Consider the following 27,338-nt stretch of genomic DNA (forward strand, 5'->3'; position numbering starts at 1 on the left):
TAAGTCAAGGTAGTCTTTTCACACGTAGGCTTGAGAATTGTCTGTTGGGTTGGGAGCTGGCAAGTGGGTAGAACTATGCTATCCAATATAGTGGTCACTAGCCTTGTGTGCTTGTTTAAATTTATTTATTTATTTTTGGCTGTGTTGGGTCTTTGTTGCTGCACGCATGTTTTCTCTAGTTTCAGCAAGCAGGGGCTACTCTTTGTTGCAGTGCGCGGGCTTCTCATTGCGGTGGTTTCTCTTGTTGCGGAGCACGGGCTCTAGGTGGCGTGGGCTTCAGTAGTTGTGGCTCTCGGGCTCTAGAGCACAGGCTCAGTAGTTGTGGCGCATGGGCTTAGTTGCTCTGTGGCGTGTGGGATCCTCTCACACCGGGGCTCGAACCCATGTCCCTTACACTGGCAGGCAGACTCTTAACCACTGTGCCACCAGGGAAGTCTCTAAATTTAAATTAGTTAACATTAAACAGAAGGAAAATGTGAGTTCCTCAGTCACACTAGCCACACATTTCAAGGGGTCAATAACCCCATGTGACTAGTAGCTACCATATTGGACAGCACGGGTATAGATTACTTTCCTCATCACAGAAAGTTCATTGGACTGCCCTAGTATAAAATGATTAAGTGGCTATTCTCATTATGTTGTAACAAGCACATTCTCAAACTTGGTGATAGTATTGTCCTTTCTGCCACTTTAATATACTTTAGCTCTGGTTATTGTTTTGTAGGACAAGCATGCTAAAGGCACACCAAGTAACTACAAGAAATCTCAGCCTTGCTGTTTCGGACTGCTTTTGGAAAATGGTACGAGAGTCAGTTGAACAACAGGCCGACAGTTTCAAAGGTAAGTTGGGTTTTTAAAATAAACTCTCAAATTTAGATATTTTATTAGCTGGCAGTCTTGGGCATCCATCAGATTCTTTACTTCCTTTGTTTTAACAGTTGCTTTTCATTCATTTACTATAAGATAGTATGTAGGAAAAGGAAAACTACAAATCTTCAGTTGTATGAGAGCAGGATTTTTCTTTTCAGGGGAAACATTACTAGGAGAACATTACAAAATTTAAACAGAAAGTTTGCAGTAGTGTTTGGGAGAAAGAACCTAGTATAACCATAGAGAACTCAGATTCTGCCTTTTTAGAGGAAAGAGAGGAAATGTGTTGGGAAGCAGAGCAGACAGTGTACTTTCAGCTACATTGTACTGGTTCCTGAATACCACGCTTTCCTGTTCCATGGCTTTGCTTGCTTCCGTAGTTTCATTTGGTGAGAGTATATCCTCCGCCCATTTTCTCATTAGGAAAGCCTACTTATTTATCCCATTAGTCCCTCAGCAACCTTGTAAGTGTTATTCTCATCTTACAGAAGAGCAAACTGAGGCAGAGAATAATATACCTAAGTAACACACCCAGCATCAAACAGTAATAGATAATAGACCCAGGGTTTGAATGGGGTTCAAAATCAGGATTGAGTTGGTGGTATGACTTCAGAGTCCCATGCTCTTAGCAGCTGTACTAAATTGTGTCAGCTGTGTGCTTTGTGGACTGAAAATGGAGAAACTAAAGTCAAAGGGATTAGTTTGGGAAACTGTTGTAATAATGCTATTCTGAGATATTGAGAGCCCAGAGTACTCAGGAGCTATCTGTGCACACTCAGAAATTCAGTTAATATAGCAGATATGTGAGAGATAGCCTTTAACCACTGCATCTGGAACTGAAGAGAATCCTCAAACTTGAGCATTTTTCCTTCTTCCTCAGCAACACGTTTTAACCTTGAAACTGAGTGGAAGAATAACTATCCTCGCCTGCGAGAACTTGACCGGGTAATATTTATGTACCTCATGTATTTTGTATATATCTAATTTAGTATTGTGCTCTAACAAAGTTTATGTTGACAAGCAGAATCTGGTAAGCTAAATTGTTTTGGTTTTAACCATGATTACTAATTTAGAGTTGCAAGAATACATTTCCACGAACAGTTGTCACTTTTACAAATAACTTAAATTATTTATTACATAATAAAAAAAGTAATTAGGGATCATAGGATATCCAAACAAGTATTGAAAATCTTTTTCTGAAAAGGTGAAGAATAGTCTTTCAATGTCTTATAAATTAACATATTTATGTAATGTAAACTTAAAAATTATACATCAGCTTTTTAACCTTTTCACTGTTCATACTCTAAGTTAATAGGTCTTAAGTATTGGTTTTCCTTGATTTTAAAATGCCATCAGTTGTAAAACACAGCATCAGATTACTGTTAGTAATACACTAAATTAATCTGCGTTGATAACTTTCACATAACGTTTGTTATGTAAAAAACTTACCTGAACCAATGTTCCGTGAAAAACTGCATTCAGAGTTGAATAAGGTAGACGTGTGTCAGTGTCTTTGTCCTTATCTGGATATTGGCATTCCTAAAGAAAGAGACTAGAAGAGAAGAGCGTTACTTGTTGGTCAGGCATGCTTCAAAACTAAGTCCAGCCAGTAGCTTGTCAGAGGCCTTCCTTTTAGTTATCTCTGAAAATCATGGCAGGGCAAATTGACTATCTTATGAAAATCTTACTTACGTGTATCTATATTGCCTAGAACGAACTGTTTGAAAAAGCTAAAAATGAAATCCTCGATGAAGTTATCAGTCTAAGCCAGGTTACACCAAAACATTGGTGAGTATTTGACCTTTTCTCAAAGACTTTACTATGTGAATTATAATGGAATACTAAAACTTAGATTGATAAAGCAGTGATTTATTGTAGCCTTGGCCTGTCCCCCCAAACACTTAGTAAATAGGCAAGAACATAAAAGTATGTTTTTTTGCAGAATCTAACCACTATTCTAACCAATTAAATATTTTAAGTATAATGAATTATGTATTTATTATATATCTCTGAGAAGAGATATTCTGAAAGATAGCTTTCTCCATGCTCTTTTTTTTTTTTTTTTTTTTTTTTTTTTTTTTTGCGGTATGCGGGCCTCTCACTGTTGTGGCCTCTCCCGTTGCGGAGCACAGACTCCACGGCCATGGCTCACAGGCCCAGCCGCTCCGCGGCATGTGGGATCTTCCCAGACCGGGGCACGAACCCGTGTCCCCTGCATCGGCAGGCGGACTCTCAACCACTGCGCCACCAGGGAAGCCCTCTCCATGCTCTTTTGAAATCTTCATTCATCTTAGGTTTTTCCTTATCTTAATAAATACATAATTTTGATTTCTATAAAATCATTTAGGTAAAAGTTTTATCAAATTGTGCTTTAGCTAAGTATCAAACAGTCTAACAAGACTGGTTGCTCTTGTTGGATTACACTTAGAGAACAAAACTACAGAGAAAATTGCTGTAGGAGAAGAGTATATTGCTTTCAAATTCTCACATCTGCATAAGAACACTGGTGCTTTTGTAATATGTGTCTGATATGTTTTGTACAGATCACATTTGAAATTGAATCCTGTTTGAGATTTTTTTTTAAATAGCAAGTAAATGCATTCTTTTGAAAAATACTCATGCAAATCGCTTTTAGGGCCAAGTGTCACCTTCAATTTATGTTTTATGTAAATATTGGCGCTCTTAAATATGTTGGAATGGCAGTAACCAAAATAGGTTCCATGTACCTCAAGCAAGCTATGTATAAATAGCTTAAATTTTAAATTTTTATAATCGTATTTTAATTAACAAATCCCTTATATAAAAATTACCTTTATAATGAAGTCTGTAGTTTAAGAATTTATTATTCTTGGAGCAGAACTGCCATTTATTATGAATATTTTCTGTAACTCTTATATTTGCTCAGTTGAAGATTATCAAAATGGAACTTAGACAGTAGTGTCCAGTCCTTAAGTTTGTATTCAGTACTACTAGTTTCCTTATGTTGGTGCCCTTTCTTCCTCAGTAGTGAACCCTTTTCTCTCTTCAAGTAGTCAAAATTTGCCTATTTTTAATCTCTCTCCTTATCCAAAAAAGAATTCTGATCTTATCTGTTGATTGATTAATCATATATATATATATATATACACACACAAAAAAAACTTATCATTATTATTTGTATTTTAAGCCAGTTCTATGGCTTTCTATAAGTCATCCAGTTTTTGAAGTTTGCAAGAGATAGATATGTGTGTGTGTATATATGTATGTATGTGTATAGTATATACATATACACACATACACACAGAATGAATAGTACTACTTACCTTACTAGGTTGTATGAAGATAATGTACAGAAAAGTGATTTGTAAACTATGATAACTCATAATGCTATTTATGGGAGAAAAATGTGGTGCCTCTGTGAATTTCTGGCATCATCAAATGGAATGGTTAGTTTTGTTTGGACAGAGCAAGTCTGAAATCAAAGTGTACCTACACTTAAGCGAGCCTTGAAGATAAATCTAATTTACTTAACACACGGGTGGTGAAGGGAATTTGTGAAGGGACAAGAAACCTATATTGCCAGATTGCCTATTGAGAAGGCAAGGGAAAGAACTAGGACATCTGGCTGCTAGAGATTTATTCTTTGAGCTGCTGGATCTTTTCATCACCACCCCTCCACCTCCACCGCACCCTTTTTCCCCAGACGCTGTAGCTTAACACAAACATAGATCAAAATAGCAGGTCCTAATCTTAGCTGTTTGTGCCACATTGATTTCAACTGCATTGCACCCAAAATGTTTTATTTTTGTGACATAGTTGATGTTGTATCAGGTAGTATCTTTTTGCTGCTTAATACCTTATGTGACACTTTAGGATACAACTCTAAGATGTTTATAATTATTTAAGTCACAGGACTGTTTGATCTGTATTTGGTAATTTGGAAGCACTGTTACAAGCATTTTGTCATTCTATACTTCAGTCATATTTTAAGAAAGTTATTGGAGGTTTAGATTTGACATATGATTCATTAGAGTAAGAAATAGGCTCTCAGCGCTTTCACACAATATACTTGATCTTTAGGAGTCGATTACGGACACTAAGCAGGAGATAGTTATTTTATCCTTATTTAGAAGGATAGCTGGCAGGATTTATAGAAATACACTTAAAAATGGTATCGCAGTATACATACAATTTTTGGTGAAAAGTGTTAAGTTTATTTTGTTGAAGTTAAAAGAATGAAAGGAATATGGGAATGCACAGTTAAGTACCCTAACTCAGATGTAAGGAATCAAAAACGATTTCTTATAATTTGAGATTTAAAGAGTGAATAGATACTAGGTAAAGGCAGTGACCAGAATATTGCAGAGGCCAAGAGGTGAGAGCAAGAAAAGTGACACAAGTAACTGAAGACAGGTACCTATGGCTTTAGCATAGAAGGAGGCAAGAGGAAGAAGATGAAACGGTGGATATAAGCAAGATATAGATGATTAAGGGCCTTAGAAACCATGTTTAGAAGCTTGAAATTTATCCCACAACCAGTGAGGGCCAATGAAGAGGTTTAGGCAGATTTGCATTTTAAAAAGATTTTTGTAGTAGGGAAAGTGGAATACAGGTGGAGAAAACTGAGCAAGGAGACAGTTGACTGTTGAAACAATCTAGACCAGAAGAGATAGTGGCTTGAACTTGAATAGTGGTTGTACAGGTGGAGAAGAGGAGTCATTTTTGAGATATTTGAGAGGTTACCTAGAGGATAGAATTGACAGGATTTAGTGATTGGATGTGTAGGTAATGGAGAAGAGGAGTCAGTTAAAGACTGAGTACATCTATATCCAGTAATTATATTGCTAGGGCTCTATTGAAATGAAGATATTTTTGACGAAGATGAACACATAAGAATCTTCACCATGGTTTTGTTTATAAGTGTAAAAAATTGAAAACTTGTGTTTTTATTTGTAATTACATAATATTTGATTTATCCATAGAGTGGATTACTATGCAGCCATTGAAAAATGTAGGATGTCAACATGGAAAACTATGTACAATATACTTGAATATTATATTTATTAAACAGTATGTGTAATATCACCTGTGTAAACACACACAAATAGTAATGTAGGCATTGAATATTTTTAATGATAAATTAAGCTGTGAATAGTGGTCATTTAGTGAAAGAGACATTATGGAGGACTTCTTACTTTTTCTGTATTGGTTTTAAATTATATGGAGTAAGTCCTCTGCTTTAAAAGAAGAAATTTTCATTTTGAAAAAAATTTTAATTAAAAGGGCATATAGGTAGGGTTCAGGAGATAAAGGGGGTGATAAATAGAACTATAATGGTAGTTGTATTTTGTGTATTAGTGGTATTTATCCCTGGACGATGGCAAAACTTAGAGAAGAAGTCTACAATCACCTAGAATATATACTGGGGGAACTGGTCGATGTGAGTAGAGGACTGATGGTCTGGAAGAGAGATTGTGGGGTAAGGAGAACATCCACTTCCTGACTCTGAAGCACATTCAGCTAATGAGCAGCTTCCAGGCAGCAGAATTTGAGGACAGTTACTGCCTGTAAGGGAGGGTCAGGAAAGGTTTGAAGATGTAAGGAAAAGGGAAAGAATGAGAATATAAAATGGTTTGTTTGTTATGGAACAAGGTATTGGAGGCACAATAAAAGTTATTGTGATGGAGGGGAGCAGGGGGAGTCTGGACGGAGGACAGCAGCTTAGTGATGAAAGGGCAAGTGAGCTGGGTAAGGATAAGTGACAGCAGCCACCTTTGGTGGATTGAGAAGCTGCAGCCTCCTTTGAGAAAGTTACCTAAGGCTTGTCAGAATTTGGTGGTGTGGAATTTTGTTATGATCTCCTTGAAAGGGTGTCTGGGTTGTAGAGTCCTGTCCCATAGACTCCTAGGAAGAGATTAACAGACCATGTCTGTTCTGAGGCAGGAGCAGCAAAAGGCGTTCGTGGTCAGAGGCTGTATCCTGATTTTTTGTTCATCTTTCAGATATCTTGAGTTTGTGTTTAAAATTGTCTGAATAGATGGCCCTGACAAACTTCTTTTCTTCCACCTTGCTCTTAAAATTCTCCCATTATCTGTCATTAATGCCATGACTAAATGGACTTTGTCCTTTTGATCCTCAGTGGTGTATTCTCTCCGCATATTCATTCTCTCTCTCCTTCCTTCCTCCCTTCTTTCCTTCCTTTTGTTTTTATTGAAATATAGTTGACATGCAATATTATGTTAGTTTCAGTGCACTACATAGTGTTTTGTTTTAACATCTTTATTAGAGTATAATTGCTTTACAGTGGTGTGTTAGTTTCTGCTTTATAACAAAGTGAATCAGTTATACATACACATATGTTCCCATATCTCTTCCCTCTTGCATCTCCCTCCCTCCCACCCTCCCTATACCACCCCTCTAGGTAGTCACAAAACACCGAGCTGATCTACCTGTGCTATGCGGCTGCTTCCCACTAGCTATCTGTTTTACGTTTGGTAGTGTATATATGTCGATGCCACTCTCTCACTTTGTCCCAGCTTACCCTTCCCTCTCCCCATATCCTCAAGTACATTCTCTAGTAGGTCTGCATCTTTATTCCCGTCTTGCTCCTAGGTTCTCCTGACCATTTTCTTTCTTTTTTTTTTTAGATTCCATATATATATGTTAGCATACGGTATTTGTTTTTCTCTTTCTGACTTACTTCACTCTGTATGACAGTCTCTAGGTCCATCCACCTCACTACAAATAACTCAGTTTCATTTCTTTTTATGGCTGAGTAATATTCCATTGTATATATGTGCCACATCTTCTTTATCGATACATCTGGTGATGGACACTTAGGTTGTTTCCGTCTCCTGGCTATTGTAAATAGAGCTGCAATGAACATTTTGGTACATGACTCTTTTTGAATTATGGTTTTCTCAGGATATATGCCCAGTAGTGGGATTGCTGGGTCATATGGTAGTCCTCTTTTGAGTTTTTTGAGGAAATTCCATACTGTTCTCCATAGTGGCTGTATCAATTTACATTCCCACCAACAGTGCAAGAGGGTTCCCTTTTCTCCACACCCTATCCAGCATTTATTGTTTGTAGATTTTTTGATGGTGGCCATTCTGACCAGTGTGAGATGATATCTCATTGTAGTTTTGATTTGCATTTCTCTAATGATTAATGATGTTGAGCATTCTTTCATGTCTTTGTTGGCAGCAATCTGTATATCTTCTTTGGAGAAATGTCTATTTAGGTCTTCTGCCCATTTTGGATTGGGTTGTTTGTTTTTTTGTTATTGAGCTGCATGAGCTGCTTATATATATTGGAGATTAATCCTTTGTCAGTTGCTTCATTTGAAAATATTTTCTCCCATTCTGAGGGTGGTCTTTTGGTCTTGTTTATGGTTTCCTTTACTGTGCAAAGGCTTTTAAGTTTCATTAGGTCCCTTTTGTTAATTTTTATTTTTATTTCCATTTCTCTAGGAGGTGGGTCAAAAAGGATCTTGCTGTGATTTATGTCATAGAGTGTTCTGCCTATGTTTTCCTCAAAGAGTTTGATAGTGTCTGGCCTTACATTTAGGTCTTTAATCCATTTTGAGCTTATTTTTGTGTATTGTGTTAGGGAGTGATCTAATCTCATACTTTTACATGTAGCTGTCCAGTTTTCCCAGCACCACTTATTGAAGAGGCTGTCCTTTCTCCACTGTACATTCCTGCCTCCTTTATCAAAGATAAGGTGACCATATGTGCATGGGTTTATCTCTGGGCTTTCTATCCTGTTCCACTCATCTATATTTCTGTTTTTGTGCCAGTACCATACTGTCTAGATTACTGTAGCTTTGTAGTATAGTCTGAAGTCAGGGAGCCTGATTCCTCCACCTCCGTTTTTCTTTCTCAAGATTGCTTTGGCTATTTGGAGTCTTTTGTGTTTCCATACAAATTGTGAAATTTTTTGTTCTAGTTCTGTGAAAAATGCCAGTGGTAGTTTGATAGGGATTGCATTGAATCTGTAGATTGCTTTGGGTAGTAGAGTCATTTTCACAGTGTTGGTTGTTCCAATCCAAGAACATGGTATATCTCTCCATCTATTTGTATCATCTTTAATTTCTTTCATCAGTGTCTTATAATTTTCTGCATACAGGTCTTTCATCTCCTTAGGTAGGTTTATTCCTAGATATTTTATTCTTTTTGTTGCAGTGGTAAATGGGAGTGTTTTCTTGATTTCACTTTCACATTTTTCATCATTAGTGTGTAGGAATGCAAGAGGTTTCTGTGCATTAACTTTGTATCCTGCTACTTTACCAAATTCATTGATTAGCTCTAGTAGTTTTCTGGTAGCATCTTTAGGATTTTTTATGTATAGTATCGTGTCATCTGCAAACAGTGACAGCTTTACTTCTTCTTTTCTGATTTGGATTCCTTTTATTTCTTTTTCTTCACTGATTGCTGTGGCTAAAACTTCCAAAACTATGTTGAATAATAGTGGTGAGAGTGGGCAACCTGTCTTGTTCCTGATCTTTGTGGAAATGGTTTCAGTTTTTCACCATTGAGAATGATGTTGGCTGTGGGTTTGTCATGTATGGCCTCTATTATGTTGAAGGAAGTTCCCTCTATGCCTACTTTCTGCAGGGTTTTTATCATAAATGGGTGTTGAATATTGTCAAAAGCTTTCTCTGCATCTGTTGAGATGATCATATGGTTTTTCTCCTTCAGTTTGTTAATATGGTTTATCACATTGATTGTTTTGCGTATACTGAAGGATCCTTGCATTCCTGGAATAAACCCCACTTGATCATGGTGTATGATCCTTTTAATGTGCTGTTGGATTCTGTTTGCTAGTGTTTTGTTGAGGATTTTTCCATCTATGTTCATCAGTGATATTGGCCTGTAGTTTTCTTTCTTTGTGATATCTTTATCTGGTTTTGGTATCAGAGTGATGGTGGCCTCATAGAATGAGTTTGGGAGTGTTCCTACCTCTGCTATATTTGGAAGAGTTTGAGAAGGATAGGTGTTAGCTCTTCTCTAAATGTTTGATAGGATTCACCTGTGAAGCCATCTGGTCCTGGGCTTTTGTTTGTTGGAAGACTTTTAATCACAGTTTCAATTTCAGTGCTTGTGATTGGTCTGTTCATATTTTCTATTTCTTCCTGATTCAGTCTCGGCAGGTTGTGCATTTCTAAGAATTTGTCCATTTCTTCCGGGTTATCCAGTTTATTGGCATAGAGTTGCTTGTAGTAATCTCTCATGATCTTTTGTATTTCTGCAGTGTCAGTTGTTACTTCTCCTTTTGCAATTCTAATTCTATTGATTTGAGTCTTCTCCCTTTTTTCCTTGATGAGTCTGGCTAATGGTTTATCAATTTTGTTTATCTTCTCAAAGAACCAACTTTTAGTCTTATTGATCTTTGCTATCGTTTCCTTCATTTCTTTTTCATTTATTTCTGATCTGATTTTTATGATTTCTTTCCTTCCGCTAATTTTGGGGTTTTCTTGTTCTTCTTTCTCTAATTGCTTTAGGTGCAAGGTTATGTTGTTTATTCGAGACGTTTCCTGTTTCTTAAGGTAGGATTGTATTGCTATAAACTTCCCTCTTAGAACTGCTTTTGCTGCATCCCATAGGTTTTGGGTTGTTGTGTTTTCATTGTCATTTGTTTCTAGGTATGTTTTGATTTCCTCTTTCATTTCTTCAGTGACCTCTTGGTTATTAAGTAGTGTGTTGTTTAGCCTCCATGTGTTTGTATTTCTTACAGGTCTTTTCCTGTAATTGATATGTAGTCTCATAGCGTTGTGGTTGAAAAAGATACTTGATACGATTTCCATTTTCTTAAATTTACCAAGGCTTGATTTGTGACCCAAGATGTGATCTATCCTGGAGAATGTTCCATGAGCACTTGAGAAGAATGTGTATTGTTTTTGGATGGAATGTCCTATAAATATCAATTAAGTCCATCTTGTTTAATGTATCATTTCAAGCTTGTGTTTCCTTATTTATTTTCATTTTAGATGATCTGTGCATTGGTGAATGTGGGGTGTTAAAGTCCCCTACTATAATTGTGTTACTGTCGATTTCCCCTTTTATGGCTGTTAGTATTTGCCTTATGTATTGAGGTGCTCCTATGTTGAGTGCATAAATATTTACAATTGTTACATCTTCTTGGACTGATCCCTTGACCATTATGTAATGTCCTTCTTTGTCTCTTGTAATGCTCTTTATTTTAACATCTCTTTTGTCTGATATGAGAATTGCTACGCCAGCTTGCTTTTGATTTCCATTTGCATTGAATATCTTTTTTCATCCCCTCACTTTCAGTCTGTATGTGTCCCTAGGTCTGAAGTGGGTCTCTTGTAGACAGCATATATACGGGTCTTGTTTTTGTATCCATTCAGCCAGTGTTTGTCTCTTGGTTGGAGCATTTAATCCATTTACATTTAAGGTAATTATCGATATGCATGTTCCTATTACCATTTTCTTAATTGTTTTGTGTTTGTTATTGTAGGTCTTTTCCTTCTCTTGTGTTTCCTGCCTAGAGAAGTTCCTTCAGCATTTGTTGTAAAGCTGGTTTGGTGGTGCTGAATTCTCTCAGCTTTTGCTTGTCTGTAGAGCTTTTAATTTCTCTGTCAAATCTGAATGAGATTCTTGCTGAGTAGAGTAATCTTGGCTGTAGGTTTTTCTCTTTCATCACTTTAAATATGTCCTGACACTCCCTTCTGGCTTGCAGAGTTTCTGCTGAAAGATCAGCTGTTGACCTTATGGGGATTCCCCTATGGGTTACTTGTTGTTTTTCCCTTGCTGCTTTTAATATTTGTTCCTTGTATTTAATTTTTGATAGTTTGATTAATATGTGTCTTGGCGTGTTTCTTCTTAGAATTATCCTGTATTGGACTCTCTGTGCTTCCTGGGCTTGATTAACTATTTCCTTTCCCATATTAGGGAAGTTTTCAACTATAATCTCTTCAGATATTTTCTGAGTCCCTTTCTTTATCTCTTCTTCTTCCGGGACCCTTATAGTTCGATTGTTGGTGTGTTTAATGGTGTCCCAGATGTCTCTGAGTCTGTCCTCAGTTCTTTTCATTCTTTTTTCTTTATTCTGCTCTGCAGTAGGTATTTCCACTATTTTGTCTTCCAGGTCACTTATCCGTTCTTCTGCCTCAGTTATTCTGCTATTGATCCCACCTAGAGTATTTTTAATTTCATTTATTGTGTTGTTCATCGTTGTTTGTTTCATCTTTAGTTCTTCTAGGCCCTTGTTAAATGTTTCTTGCATTTTGTGTATGCTATTTCCAAGATTTTGGATCATCTTTACTATCATTATTCTGAATTCTTTTTCAGGTAGACTGCCTATTTCCTCTTCATTTGTTAGGTCTGGTGGGTTTTTATGTTGCTCCTTCATCTGCTGTGTGTTTTTCTGTCTTCTCATTTTGCTTATCTTACTGTGTTTGGGGTCTCCTTTTTGCAGGCTGCAGGTTCATAGTTCCCGTTGTTTTTGATGTCTGTCCCCAGTGGCTAGGGTTGGTTCAGTGGGTTGTGTAGTCTTCCGGGTGGAGGGGACTAGTGCCTGTGTTCTGGTGGATGAGGCTGGATCTTGTGTTTCTGGTGGGCAGCACCACGTCTGGTGGTGTGTTTTGGGGTGTCTGTAGCCTTATTATGATTTTAGGCAGCCTCTGTGCTAATGGATAGGGTTGTGTTCCTGTCTTGCTAGTTGTTTGGCATAGGATGTCCAGCACTGTAGCTTGCTGGTCGTTGAGTGGAGCTGGGTCTTGCCTTTGAGATGGAGATCGCTGGGAGATTTTCACTGTTTAATATTATGTGGAGCTGGGAGGTCTCTTGTGGACCAGTGTCCTGAACTTGGCTCTCCCACCTCAGTGGCACAGCCCTGATGCCTAGCTGGAGCACCAAAGAGCCTGTCCTCCATACAGCTCAGAATAAAAGGGAGAAAAAATAGAAAAAAAGAAGAAGATAAAATAAAGTTATTAAAAGAAAAAATAATTATTAAGAAAAAACGTTTTCTTAAGTAATTAAAAAAAACAACGGACAGACAGAACCCTAGGACAAATGGTAAAAGCAAAGCTATACAGACAAAATCACACACAGAAGCATACACATACACACAAACAAAAAGGGAAAACGGGAAAAAATATATATATATATTGTTGCCCCCAAAGTCCACCTCCTCACTTTGGGATGATTTGTTGCCTGTTCAGGTATTCCACAGTTGCAGGGTACATCAAGTTGATTGTGGAGATTTAATCTGCTGCTCCTGAGGCTGCTGGGAGAGATTTCCCTTTCTCTTTTTTGTTCCCACAGCTCCTGGGGTTCAACTTTGGATTTGGCCCCGCTTCTGCGTGTAGGTCGCCTGAGGGCGTCAGTTCTTCGCTCAGACAGGACAGGGTTAACGGAGCAGCTGCTTCAGGGGCTCTGGCTCACTCAGGCCGGGGGTGGGGGTGGGCGGGGAAGGGGCACGGAGGCGGGGTGAGCCTGCGGTGGCAGAGGCCGGCATGACATTGCACCAGCCAGAGGCTCGCCGTGTGTTCTCCTGGGGAAGTTGTCCCTGGATCCCAGGACCCTGGCAGTGGCGGGCTGCACAGGCTACTGGCAGGGCAGGTGTGGATAGTGACCTGTGCTCGCACACAGGCTTCTTGGTGGCGGCAGCAGCAGCCTTAGCGTCTCATGCCCGTCTCTGGGGTCCGCGCTTTTAGCCGCGGCTCATGCCAGTCTCTGGAGCTTCTTTAAGTAGCGTTCTTAATCCCCTCTCCTCGCGCACCAGGAAACAAAGAAGGAAGAAAAAGTCTCTTGCCTCTTCGGCAGGTCCAGACTTTTCCCCGGACTCCCTCCCGGCCAGCCGTGGCGCACTAACCCCCTGCAGGCTGTGTTCACGCCGCCAACCCCAGTCCTCTCCCTGCGCTCCGACCGAAGCCCGAGCCTCAGCTCCCAGCCCCCGCCCGTCCCTGCGGGTGAGCAGACAAGCCTCTCGGGCTGGTGAGTGCTGGTCGGCTCTGATCCTCTGTGTGGGAATCTCCCCGCTTTGCCCTCCGCACCCGTGCTGCTGCGCTCTCCTCCGTGGCTCCGAAGCTTCCCCCCTCCGCCACCCTCAGTCTCCACCCGCGAAGGGGCTTCCTAGTGTGTGGAAACCTTTCCTCCTTCACAGCTCCCTCCCATTGGTGCAGGTCCCGTCCCTATTCTTTTGTCTCTGATTTTTATTTTTTCATTGCCCTACCCAGGTACATAGGGAGTTTCTTGCCTTTTGGAAGGTCTGAGGTCTTCTGCCAACGTTCAGTAGGTGTTCTGTAGGAGTTGTTCCACATGTAGATGTATTTCTGATGTATTGGTGGGGAGGAAGGTGATCTCCGCATCTTACTCTTCCGCCATCTTGAAGCTCCTCCTCTACATAGTGATTTGACAATTGCATACATTATGGAAGTGTCATCACGATAAGTCTAGTAACCATCTGTCCCCATACAAAGTTATTACAATATTATTGGTCATGTTCTTCATGCTGCATATTACATCCCATGACTTATTTATTTTACAACTGTATGTTTATACCACTATCTTCTTCACGTGTTTTGTCCTCCCTCCCATACTCTTTTGTTTTCTGGTTGTAAGGGAAAAAAGACCTGAAAATTAGCAAGGGAAGACCTGCAGCTAAGCTCATTGACTCAATAGACTTAATTTTACACAAAATATTGAGTGAGTATGAGTCAACTTGCATGGCAGGAAGTGTTGGCTCTCCTCACCCAAGAAAAGTGCAGTTTGGCTTTTGGACAGAAAGGGGTATTTCTGTTGCCCTGAGCTTTGTAACTGCATCCTAAAAGGTGAGGTTACTCCTAAGACTGATCATTTGATAAACATGGTGTTTTTGTATGTTTTAGCACTGTATAACAGTAAAGATTAGTTTGGGAGAAGCCAAATAAATATTTTCTAGAGATTTCAGATTTTTTCTTGATTGAAGTAGTTTTCTTTATTCTATTTAGAGAACCGTATTCTTGTAAGATGTCTTATAAAAGGTAGAATTTTCAGCTTGATTATTCATTCTTTATGTTATCATGAAATGTTGAACAATTTTACCTAGCAATATCCCATAATGTCTCTGTGCTTTGTGCTGTGGTCTGATAAATTGTTAAAATCATACCAAGAAGTTTACAGTCTTGGACTCTACTTCACAGTCAACACATATAAAGTATGTATTAATATTAGGTAAATGAACACATAAAAAGATACTTGGAATTACTAGTCATTAGGGAAATGCAAATTAAAACCATAATGAGATACCACTGTAAACCTATTACAGTGAGAAAAATGAAAATGACTAATCATACCAAATGTTGGCAAGATGTAGAGGATCTAGAACTCTCATACTCCTCTGGTGGGAATGTCAAATGGTTCAACCAATTTGGAAAACATTTTGGCAGTATCTTATAAAGTTAAATATAAAATTACTAAATGATCCAGCCATTCCACTCCTAGATATTTGCCCAAGAGGCACAAGAGCATATGTCATACAAAGACTTGTACATGAATGCTCATAGCAGCTTTATTTGTGATAGCCTGCAACTGGAAACAGCCCAAATGTCCGTCAGCAGGTGAATAAGTGAACAGATTTATGCAATGGAATATTACTCAGCAAAAAAGGAAATGAAATATTAATATACACAACAACATGGATGAATCTCAAAGTAATTATGTTGATGAAAGAAGACAGAGAAAATAAGAGTACATGCTACATGACTGCATTTATGTTAAGTTGTAGAAAATAAACTAAGCTGTAGTGACAGAAAGTAGATCCAGTGGTTACAACTTTTGAGGATGATGAAAAGGTTCATGATCTTGATTGCGGTGATACATAGGCATGTACATATATCAAAACTTTAAATATGTATAATTTATTGTAAGTTGATACTTCAATAAAGCTGTTTATAAAAGCTTAATATTTGAATTTGGTGTTCTTGGAACTTTTTTTTTTTTAATTGCAGGGAGGAAATCCTTCAGCAGTCTTTGTGGGAAAGAGTATCAACTCATGTGATTGAAAACATCTATCTTCCAGCTGCACAGACTATGAATTCTGGAACTTTTAATACGACAGTGGATATCAAGCTTAAACAGTGGACTGATAAGCAGCTTCCTAATAAAGCAGTCGAGGTTAGGATATAATTTAATTAAATGGGTAAGAAGCATTATGTGAAGGGATTAGGAGCTGTGAATTTTAGGTTTTATTCCTATCACAGCCACTATCTTTCTCTTTGGTCCTTATGCTCCTTTTATTCTTTATTCCTAATCTCTATTGGGATTAACCTTAATGCTCCTACCAGTTACTACTGTCAAAAAAATTTACTAATTGGTATGGTGTTGGTCTGAGGGTACTGGTTCTCCTTCCAAAGGTAGCATTTAACAAAACTGGCAAAATTTGTTTGAATGTGAAATATTTTTAACTTCTTCTGTAGTTAGAGATTCCATAAGGAAAATGTTTAATGGATGAAACATTTTATTTGTTGATTTTATGCAGGGCTCAATTTTACTTAAATAATTATTTCCTTAGTTAGGACCCTGCCAGAGGGTTAGACTAGGAATTGTAAGCAAGTACCTTCGAGAAAGCATTTCTGATACCCATGTATCTTGGCTCTACCACTTTGTAGCTATGCAATCCTTGGGCTGTTTGCTTAATAACCTTCCTGTTTTCTCATTTATAAAATAAGGATGAAAGTGTTGCCTACATCATAAATTGTTGTGAGGAGTCAAGGAGTTAACATATGTAGAATACTTAGACAGTATCTGCTCCATAGTAACCATTTGGTAAATGCCAGCTGCTATTATGATTATGATCATCATCCAAGTTGATCTTGCCAGGCACATTACTCTGAAGAACGATTGTTGTAGATAAGAGCCAGTGTGTCCTTTGCTTCGGTGTGAAGTTGCTCACAAAATTAGAATCCGTGTTAAAAATAATTTGGGGGGCTTCCCTGGTGGTGCAGTGGTTGAGAGTCCGCCTGCCGATGCAGGGGACACGGGTTCGTGCCCTGGTCTGGGAGGATCCCACATGCCACGGAGTGGCTGGGCCCGTGGGCCATGGCCGCTGAGCCTGCGCGTCCGGAGCCTGTGCTCCGCAACGGGAGAGGCCACAACAGTGAGAGGCCCGTGTACTGCAAAAAAAAAAAAAAAAAAAAATTTTTGTTTTTCATACCTACCTTAGAAACAAAATGTCAGTGTCTAATTATTCAGGTGTATTTTACCCCTTTCCTATCCTTCCAGTCCTTGCTTCTTTATCTCTGTTCTCAATTTCCTCAAGTCTCTTTTTCTAAGAACTCTTACAGCCACTCTATCTAAGCTCCATGTTGCTGACCCCTGGTCTTGACACATTTCCCCCTAAAGTAATTAGAGAGCTGCTGCCACTTCTCCTCACTACTGGCTCTAACATTTTTCTGGACCCTGTCCCATGATAGCATATTTTCATATCCTAAGGTTCAAGCAGCAGAAGTAATCATAAAAATGGCAAGTGATTCTGTCTTTTGCTGCTTTCTCCCTTCACACATAGGTGTGGTAGAAAGATGTGAACCTGCTGAAGGTCAGGAAACAGATTTTAATACCTCACTCTATATTCTTGGACAGTCACCTTTCTTTATGCCATAATTTCTTAATGTTTAAAACGAAGAGGGCTAGATATAAAATACAATATTAACTAGCCCACTTAGTCCTAAGTAGGTTTAGTTCTTAATTGATTTTGACACTGTGCTCTCCTTTCACTGTTCAGATAATTGGGAATTAGCAATAGTACAAGGCTGAATAATACTCACCTGTGTTCGAAAGTATTGACACATTACCTCATATATTTGCATAAGGGCAAAGATGTGAAAAAACTAAATCATTAAGAAATTTTAAACTTTTTACAGTATGGAAGAGGCAGGCAAACTCAGATGTTGTAGAGAGTGAAGTAAATAAGTAAGTGAACCGAGTCTGGTGGCTGATGTGGCCTGCATGCCTTCTCTGAAGGGACAGGCAGCTCCTGTTTAGCTCCAGCAGGCGAAGGTGTGCAGGAACATGGGCCCAGTGTTGCCAGGTGGTTCAAGTGAGGCTGGAAACATGGATTTTATAGGAAGTCTCTCAGTTTTTAAATGTTGGTTACTATTTTTTTTTTTTAATTTGAGATGCTGTGTATGTGTAGTGAAACATGTCAGGAGGCCAAGTCTATTCCACCAGCTACCAGTATGAGCTCTTGAGGGCAGAGTTTATATTTGCTATACCTTTTTTTAAAAATGTGATTTCATATGTATTTTCTGATTAACTGATTTATCACATCTACTTGGCTTAAATTCATGTGTTTATTTTTCTTGTTACACGTTAAATGAAAGTATGCAATATAGGTGCAGCTTTTTTCTTTTAAATCATTCTAGGTTGCTTGGGAGACCCTACAAGAAGAATTTTCCCGCTTCATGACAGAACCGAAAGGAAAAGAGCATGATGACATATTTGATAAACTTAAAGAGGCTGTTAAGGAAGAAACTATTAAACGCCACAAGTGGAATGATTTTGCAGAGGACAGCTTGGTATGTCGTTTGTATATTAGGGTGCCAGCCTCATTTTTCTGTATAATTTCTCAAATTGATATTCTTTTATAGAATATTTTTATATGACTATTTAAATTAGGTTCTGAATTGAAAATAAGGAAAGAAATAGATTTACGAAATATAATCGGCCTTTTGACGTTTTTCTGCCCTTCTAAAATCGCCCTCTGCTATTTCTTTCTTGGCTATCATTTCAGAAGAAAATCAAACCTTGCAGTAAACAGGTTTCTATAAACTTCCACAGAATTTACATGGGCCTGAACTACGGATAGCTGCTTCTCATTTTACCCTCAGTGGTAAAAAGAATTAGATGCATTGGTTTTCAGTGGAGTTGAGTCACAATGTTAGATTCCTAAAATCATAATGCTAACTACCATGTGTTGGATGCTTACAAAGTACCAGAAACTCTATGTATTTTGTAAGCATTGTTTTATTTTGTTCTTAAGCAGTTCTGTTGTTGTCATTGGCAAAGCTGGGATACGAGCCCCATTGTGTCTTTATTGTAAAGCCTGGCTCCTGACCTTCATCACCTGATAAATCTTTTGTTACGTAGAGTGTTCTCATCACCTAATCAAACCTTTTTTAACCACCCTCTCTGTCCAGACAATTATGGGAGGAACCGTTAAAGATAAGACTGAGCAGTTTTCTAAAAATGCATATTTCGCTGTGGGTTGATTGTAATTATAGGGTTTTTTTTTAAAGAAATGTTTGTCTTCATATTTGAAAACCATATCCATTCTTGTTAAATGCCTTAATAAGATTGGCTTACTGAGAGAGAGTGGTGCCGTTTTCATTCATTCATTAATTCAAAAGCTATAAGATTTGGAAACCAATTTTCTTACAATAAATAACTAACATTTACTTATGATTGTCTAGACCTCTTAAGCTTCCTTCCATTACATTTTCCATTGGTGTTAACAGTGAGATAATGGTTATTGCTTTTTTTTTTCTCCTCTCCTTTTTGAAAATGCTAACACATAGGTCATATGGCAAAAAGAAGCAGTAGAGATGACCTGAATCATTAGCTCCTGAATACCAGGGTTCTAGGGTGTAATTTTATGTAGTTGAATATGTAATTCTCTACCCACCCCCCAACCCCCAGCTGTCTTCTCAATGGTGAGCTCATTTAATTTGGGCTAGGAGAAAATCTCCACTGTTTTATTTTTTAGACAGAAAGCTGACAAATAAGCAGGCAGATAATAGGACCCTCTGCATTTGTGTGGGAGGGACATACTTTTATGTTGTTGTAGATACATCTGCTAGTTTGGATATTTTCTGAGCTGTCAGTTAGAATTAAAATGACTAAAATGACAAGATATCCATCAAAATAGCTGTTTTTCTTTCCTTGTTGTTTCAGAGGGTTATTCAGCACAATGCTTTGGAAGATCGGTCCATATCTGATAAACAGCAATGGGATGCAGCTATTTACTTTATGGAAGAGGCTCTTCAGGCTCGTCTCAAGGATAGTAAGTAGGGACATGGGTTATTGAGTTTTGAGTATTCTCAGTGGATAAAGAGTCATCTAACTGTAGTGAACATTGGTTTAAAAAAAAAAAATCTAACATCTCAAGTTCTTTGTCCGTACTATTCTACTTGAATATTATTTGTGCAATTTTTTGGTCAACTGCTTGTAACTATTAAAAATGTTAAATTGAAAAAAAAAGTGTTACATTGGACACATGATATTTACATGTACTTATATTCTAAAAAGCTGAAATTCAGACTATTTTAGTGTTTGCTACTATACTTATGGGAACTTTATAAGCAATTATACTTTTCATAGATTCTAAACATATATAATTAAATGCTTTCTTATATATGTACCATATCAATTATATAGTTTTATTCTTTATTTCAACTGACTTTATATTGACACTGTGTTTTTGAAGTGGTTAAGAAAGCAAGATAGTATTAGTTATAATTTATGTACCTGGTAAGTGATAAAATTCCTGATAAATAAAAAAAATTTTTTTTTAATTTTTCTAGCTGAAAATGCAATTGAAAATATGGTAGGTCCAGATTGGAAAAAGAGGTGGTTATACTGGAAGAATCGAACCCAAGAACAGGTAAAAACAAACAAATCTTTGGCATTTTAATTCAGGCATTAAAATATAACCTCTGAATGCCTCTAAGCCAAACTTAATAATTTCAAATATTTTATATCAGCCTTTCTAAAAGACAATAAATCTTCAGAAAAAACAGTAAACTACAAAAGAAAGTCTAAAAAAATATGAGGTAGCTTTTTTTATTAAAAAGAGTGGTTGATTACTTTGTTCAAGTGCCTATTTGAGGTAAAATGAAGATTAAATTTATAAACAGAAGAAAAAATGACAGGGACTTCAGAGGATGTAGAATGAATGTGATTAGAATAAAAGATATAATGTCTTTTTAAAACCTTATTCTATTATTATCGCTGGATTTTTCTGTTAGGTGTCTATTTAAACTATTTTATCCTTTTGCATTTTTTGCTCCTATGTTCACAAAATAAGCATAAAAATTCAGACAGGAAGTAGAATTATAGAATTCATATTATAAACATTTAATGATCACTTTAAAAGAACAAAATGGTAAAGGCAAGTATAAATAACTTTACGAATGAATAAATAGAGGGAAAATGTGTAATCATTAAAATCCTCCCCCGCTTCCCCCCACCTGTTTTTATTCTTTCCTTGTTGTTATGGCTTCTTTTCTTATTAGCATTGAGTCTTACACCACCATCTCTTTCTTATGTTAATTCCTTAAATAAAAGATGGTAAATAGAATATAAAATCAAAATACATAGATGAAGGAAGTAATGAATAAGAAAAAGAGGTGGCATCTAATTTACTTTCCTTTCTTCCTTCCTTGAATTGATGTAATTAGAGAATGAGACCATCAGATGTGTGTGTATTGAGAGAGCAGATAAAGAGAATGAAAAATTACCAAATGACATATCATTCCTATTCTTTTTTTATTTTTTTGTTTTTATTTTAAATACAGAGTTAATTATATAATCAACACCCTATGTTTTTCTGGTTTTATGCATTTCTTGTTTCGTAAGATATCTATCAGATATAAGTCCCAGTTTGTCTTAAAATAGTGAGGGGACAGTCTTCCTCTTCTCTTTTTTTTTCTGATATGATTCTTGTGGGAAAATGAGTCACTCAGAGACTGAAAAGAAGCTGAAGAAATGGACAGAGTTAGTGGTTGGGTCATGCGTGTATTCAGAGTACATCAGTTATCTCTGCTATACACATGGGCTGTGAGGAGGCGGTCTTTCAGAATAGAATTCCTAGGGGATTCAGCAGAGATTTCTGACTTTGAGACAGGTAGAGGCATTGATTAGAAAGAACTGGTATAAGGCAGATAAACTCCAAAGAAAAATGGCGTCTGACCTTTAAGGCTTAGTGAAATTAGGCCTAATTAGGTCTAGAACAATCAGTGATGGCAGAACTTGCCTCAGCAACTAGTAGTAAGTATGCTTTGGCCAAACACTCTCAGAGAGGAATGATTCCTGGTTGTAAGTTACTTTCTCAGGAACTTGAACCCATAGGAAATCCCTTCAAGAGAAGCAGAGGAATTAGTTTTACTAATTCCTAGGATCTGTAGCCTAGAAGAGGAATTTGGAAACCCTTCAGAGAAGAGCTTCTCCTAGGGTTATCAGGGCAGCATGTATAAGACTCAGTCTGACTGTAAAACAAACAGAGGCCATAGTTTGGAGTGTAGCGGGGAGGGACAGGAGAACCGCTGGGGAGGTGTTTGTATACGCAGGTTTTGTTTTCTCTGTCAAAGCAAAGCGTCATGTCAGACTCACCGACTCAAGCTCTCCTCTAACCTCTCTAACCCTCCCACTCCCAGTTGAAAACCACTGGTCTAGACTTCATACCTGGAGTTTTCAGTGAGAAACAGATTCTAGAAGTTGAGAATATCCCTAGGTCCCACACTGCAAGTTTAGATAGCTGTGTAACAGTTCCTTTTCTTTTTGAGTTGGCAGGATTTAGCAGGAAAAGAAACTTAAGATTGTCCTTTGCTAAAGATGAGAAATCCATGTTCTGAAAACTATATTTTGCTCTTATATTGTTACTTTTTCCTAATCTTCTGGGGAAAAACCATTCCTTTGAAACATTTTCACTTTGAGCTAAACTAATGAAAATCTTGGTCAGGATAGATGGGAGAGTGGTGTTCTCCTGAACAACCAGCATGGTGGGAACAGGTGGACAGGTGGAAGTGAAACAGGGCAGGAAGAGTGGGAGAATATAGTTGGAATTTTCCTTCCTGTCTCAGACCAAATAGCAGAAGTTTAAGGAAACAGTGAAATTTCTCTTTATTAAATTTCTTCTCATGTTTTCAGAGAATATTATTTAGTAGTTCCATTTACAAGCCGTTTATTTGTGTTTCAGTGTTATTTTTATATAAATACTCAGATTCCGTAGCTTGGTACAGTTTGGGGCAAAGTGCTATGGTAGTAACTTGTTTAGAGTAGTGAATTTGAAGCTAGTTTCCTGTACCATGCAGTTTTGAAAGAAGGATGGAAAAAATGAAAAGATAAAGTTAATTTGACACCGTACTGAGTCTTGCTTTCAGACTTACCCCTAGTGTGTATGCTTTCCTCATTTGGTGAAGAGATTGTAAACAATTATTGAGAAGAGACTGGAAGTGAATTTAAGAATGTTGGGCACCTCACAGAAGCAATCTAAGAACGATTTCAATGCAAAGACTTTTTAAAAAAATCAGACTGAATTTTGTATTTATCAGAAACGGAGCGTATCAACAGGCACAGGGCCTTACAGTCATCCAGTTCTTAGATATGAGGCATTTATAGAACATTATATCTTCCCATGTATATAGGGCACTTTTTCCTAGATTGAAATCATACCCTAAGGTCAAGAAAGGATGTACATAGTAAGGTGCCTGATCCTGTGACTTGGACAGTAAAACATCTCAGCCAAAGTATCGATAAAGTATAGCAAATAGGGTTAATCCCCTTCCCCCCTTGCCCCCTCACATGTCCAGGTTGTTTTGCATTCTTAAGCCGGGGTACTCTGGTTTTCCTTGTTTGTTGTGGTTGAGCTTGTGTCACCAATCGTGCAAAAGTAATATATTTATTAAAATTGGGACTCTGTTTTTATAATTATGCGAAGTCATGAACCATCTAAACACAGTCCTCTTTTAAACATTTCAAAGTGTGTTCACAATGAAACCAAGAATGAACTGGAGAAGATGTTGAAATGTAATGAGGAGCACCCAGCTTATCTTGCAAGTGATGAGATAACTACAGTCCGAAAGAACCTTGAATCCCGAGGAGTAGAAGTAGACCCAAGCTTGGTAATAAACTACTGAAAAGCATGAACTTGCTTCCTTAGTCTTTGTTTCTTGTAGTAAAATGTTACTACTTCTAATGTATTACTTAGATATTTAAGTGCTTAATTGTACTTTGATCCTGTGTACTTTTGCTGACAAAAAGAACTTGGTCATTTTGAGTGTGGAAACAGTTGAAATTTTATTCTCAGTATTGCTTTAAGTATAATGCTTTAATTTGTAAATGGGGAACTTGAGACTTAGAAAAGGGAAGTTCTCTGGGCAAATTCAGCAGTAAGTTCTGGGAAAAGGGGAGAGACCCCACCGAGATCTCTGCACTACGTTACGCTGTTTCAGATTACAGAATGAAATTTTTGCTTAAATATGGCTCACTTAATATGTATGTTTTTCAGTCAAATGTATCTTAATCAGGTATGAGTAAATTGGATAATACCTTTGGCTTCTATCTCATTTTCTTTCTTCATAATAAATATGAGGATATATAATTATAGTTTAGGCTACTTTTGCTTACCTTCATGATGCTTATTTGGAGAAAAATTTAAAAAAACAATTGTGTTTCTGGGCCTGTGTTCCCTAGTTAGTTAGGGTGTAAGGGATCAAAGCTTCATTTTAACATTAGCTTAAATTAGCTTAAGTGAACCCCATTTAGAAAAGTAATTCTAGTGAGGAAAACAATCATTTAAGAAGTTTCAGGGCCATGCATAGATTCTCTTAAATATTTATTTGCTATTTATGTTTCTGCACTTGAGAAATGAGTATACTTAATTTAAAATCCACCAGAGGTCAGAACAAGAAAAGAAAACTGATGAAAAGAAACAGTTAAAGCTGCTATACATCTCATTGTTTATAAATTGAAAATGAAATTAAAACTAATGATTACATGAAATTATTAGTTGAATATAGATTTCATTTATCCACATTGGTCCTAGCTCTTACTAACAGTAAATTCTGTTCGGTTGGATACTTTTGAATTTTATAAGTGGTTAATACAATAGGAGGGATTTTATCCATATCTTAGGATATGAATTGGCTGTATATCTTACTTTCTGTGAGCGAGAAAGTATCAGATTTTTTCCAAGAGAAACTATGTTCACTGCATTTTGTGAAGCTATAAAATAGGTAGCAAAGTACTGTGATAAGAATAGTGGATAGACTAGATGTCAGGAGATGTGAATTCCAGTACACTTCCATTCTATTAGCTAGTAATATTGCCTTTAGTTATTGGTATAATCTCAGCCCCCTTTTCTCAACTGTCAAATGGTGTTGATGATGCTTGTTCTACTTTCTCAACATTATTTTTGTTGTGCTTGAAAAAAGACAATGGTGTGGAAGACCTCTGAACACCCTAACAGACTATATAATAATAAAGTGGTGGGGGTCATATTGCTGAAGGAACAATGAAATTTCATAACGAGAAAGGAAATGTTGTGGGGTTGATGGACATGGTCTGAGACCAGCTTCCTAGTCTGACTCTGACCTCTGACAAGGCTCACAACCTCTTTTTGCCTTGGACACATTACCTCTAACTAGAGGAAGATAATCTCCACCCTCTCTACTCTACAAGATGATTAATAATAATGCTTGTTAGAAACACTGCAAATATTGAAGTATATAGACTGGTAAGGAGTCAGAGTACTAGTGGTCTAATCTTTACCTTGAAAAAAATTTTTTAATGGATATAGAAGGTTGACAGAATAACAACATTGCCATTGGTTTTAATTAACTTTTTTATAGGTAAACTTTGTATATGACTTTTCAGAATGTGTTTGATCAACCTGGAGAGCATACAGTAACTCTTTGGTCTCTTTTCTTTTTATTATTTTAGATCAAGGATACTTGGCACCAAGTTTATAGAAGACATTTCTTAAAAACAGCCCTAAACCATTGTAACCTTTGTCGAAGAGGCTTCTATTACTACCAGAGGCATTTTGTAGATTCTGAGGTAAGGTTTCCAAAAACAAAGAGAAATGTTTTTTAGTGATAGTTGTTTAATTGCTTAAAAGTAAGCTTGAGGTTTAGCATTAACTTTTAAGTCTTTTGATCTTCTGAAAAAAAGTATGCGTAATTTATAGAGTGACCTAACTCTTATTTTTTCAAAGATATTTACCACTTTTGTAGTGATTACATTTTACATACATATCATCCCAGTGCATATTAGATCGTGTGCATATAATAGGCACTACAATACTTTTTAAAGATTTTTTTAAGAATTAACTATGTTAGAAAATAATACTTTACCATTATAGAAAGTAAATGGAATAAATAAATGTTAAAAAAAACAACCATGCAAAAGGAAACAATATTTTATAATCCCCTGACCTAGAAGTACTTGTAGTTAACATTTTTATGTATATCCGTTCACCTCTTTCTATACATGTTGTATGTATGTGTGTGTAGATATATAACATAACCATTTATTTGCATAATGGAAATAATAATGCACTACATTTTTTTATCATGCTTTCCCCCATATTATAATTCTTTATATCATGAAAATCTATTTTTTTGTTTTTGAATTTTTTTCTATTTATTTTTTTTATACCGCATGTTCTTATTAGTTACCAATTTTATTCATATTAGTGTATATATGTCAATGCTAATCTCCCAATTCATCCCACCACCACCACCCTTCTCCCTGCTTTCCCCCCTTGGTGTCCATATGTTTGTTCCCTACATCTGTGTCTCTGTTTCTGCCTTGCAAACCAGTTCATCTGTACCATTTTTCTAGATTCCACATATATGCATTAATATACAACATTTGTTTTTCTCTTTCTGACTTACTTCACTTTGTATGACAGTCTCTAGGTCTATCCACGTCTCTACAAATGACCCAGTTTTGTTCCTTTTTATGGCTGAGTAATATCCATTCATCTTTCGATGGGCATTTAGGTTGCTTCCATAGCTGGCTATTGTAAAGAGTGCTGCAGTGAACATTGGGGTGCATGTGTCTTTTTGAATTATGGTTTTCTCTGTGTATATGCCCAGTAGTGGGATTGCTGGGTCATATGGTAATTCTGTTTTTAGTTTTTAAGGAACCTCCATACTATTCTCCATAGTGGCTGTATCAATTTACATTCCCACCTACAGTGCAAGAGGGTTCCCTTTTCTCCACACCCTCTCCAGCATTTGTTGTTTGTAGATTTTCTGATGATGCCCATTCTAACCAGTGTGAGGTGATACCTCAGTGTAGTTTTGATTTCCATTTCTTTAATAATTAGTGATGTTGAGCAGCTTTTCATGTGCCTCTTGGACATCTGTATGTCTTCTTTGGAGAAATGTCTATTTAGGTCTTCTGCCCATTTCTGGATTGGGTTGTTTGTTTTTTTAATATTGAGCTGCATGAGCTGTTTATATATTTTGGAGATTAATGCTTTCTCCATTGATTCATTTGCAAATGTTTTCTCCCATTCTGAGGGTTATCTTTTCGTCTTGTTTACAGTTTCCTTGCTGTGCAAAAGCTTTTAAGTTTCATTAGGTCCCATTTGTTTATTTTTGTTTTTATTTCCACTACTCTAGGAGGTGGGTCAAAAAAGATCTCGCTGTGATTTATATCAAAGAGTGTTCTTCCTAGGTTTTCCTGTAAGAGTTTTATAGTATCTGGTCTTACATTTAGGTCTTTAATCCATTTTGAGTTTATTTTTGTGTATGG

General features: G+C 37.1%; 1 protein-coding gene across 6 annotated transcripts in view; it reads left to right on the forward strand.

Annotated features, from left to right (window-relative positions):
• OPA1 (OPA1 mitochondrial dynamin like GTPase) overlaps nt 1-27,338 on the forward strand; it is a 92,285-nt gene that overhangs the window by 35,950 nt on the left and 28,997 nt on the right. For all 6 annotated transcript variants that reach the window (XM_060150307.1, XM_060150309.1, XM_060150310.1 and 3 more), the window contains 9 exons: nt 725-840; nt 1,751-1,815; nt 2,582-2,658; nt 15,809-15,974; nt 18,221-18,373; nt 19,749-19,857; nt 20,378-20,457; nt 23,555-23,695; nt 25,515-25,631. In XM_060150307.1, coding sequence (XP_060006290.1) covers nt 725-840; nt 1,751-1,815; nt 2,582-2,658; nt 15,809-15,974; nt 18,221-18,373; nt 19,749-19,857; nt 20,378-20,457; nt 23,555-23,695; nt 25,515-25,631 — 1,024 coding nt within the window. The remainder of the gene's footprint in view (nt 1-724; nt 841-1,750; nt 1,816-2,581; nt 2,659-15,808; nt 15,975-18,220; nt 18,374-19,748; nt 19,858-20,377; nt 20,458-23,554; nt 23,696-25,514; nt 25,632-27,338) is intronic.

Source organism: Lagenorhynchus albirostris, chromosome 5, assembly GCF_949774975.1.
Source record: "Lagenorhynchus albirostris chromosome 5, mLagAlb1.1, whole genome shotgun sequence".
Lineage (NCBI taxonomy): Eukaryota > Metazoa > Chordata > Mammalia > Artiodactyla > Delphinidae > Lagenorhynchus > Lagenorhynchus albirostris.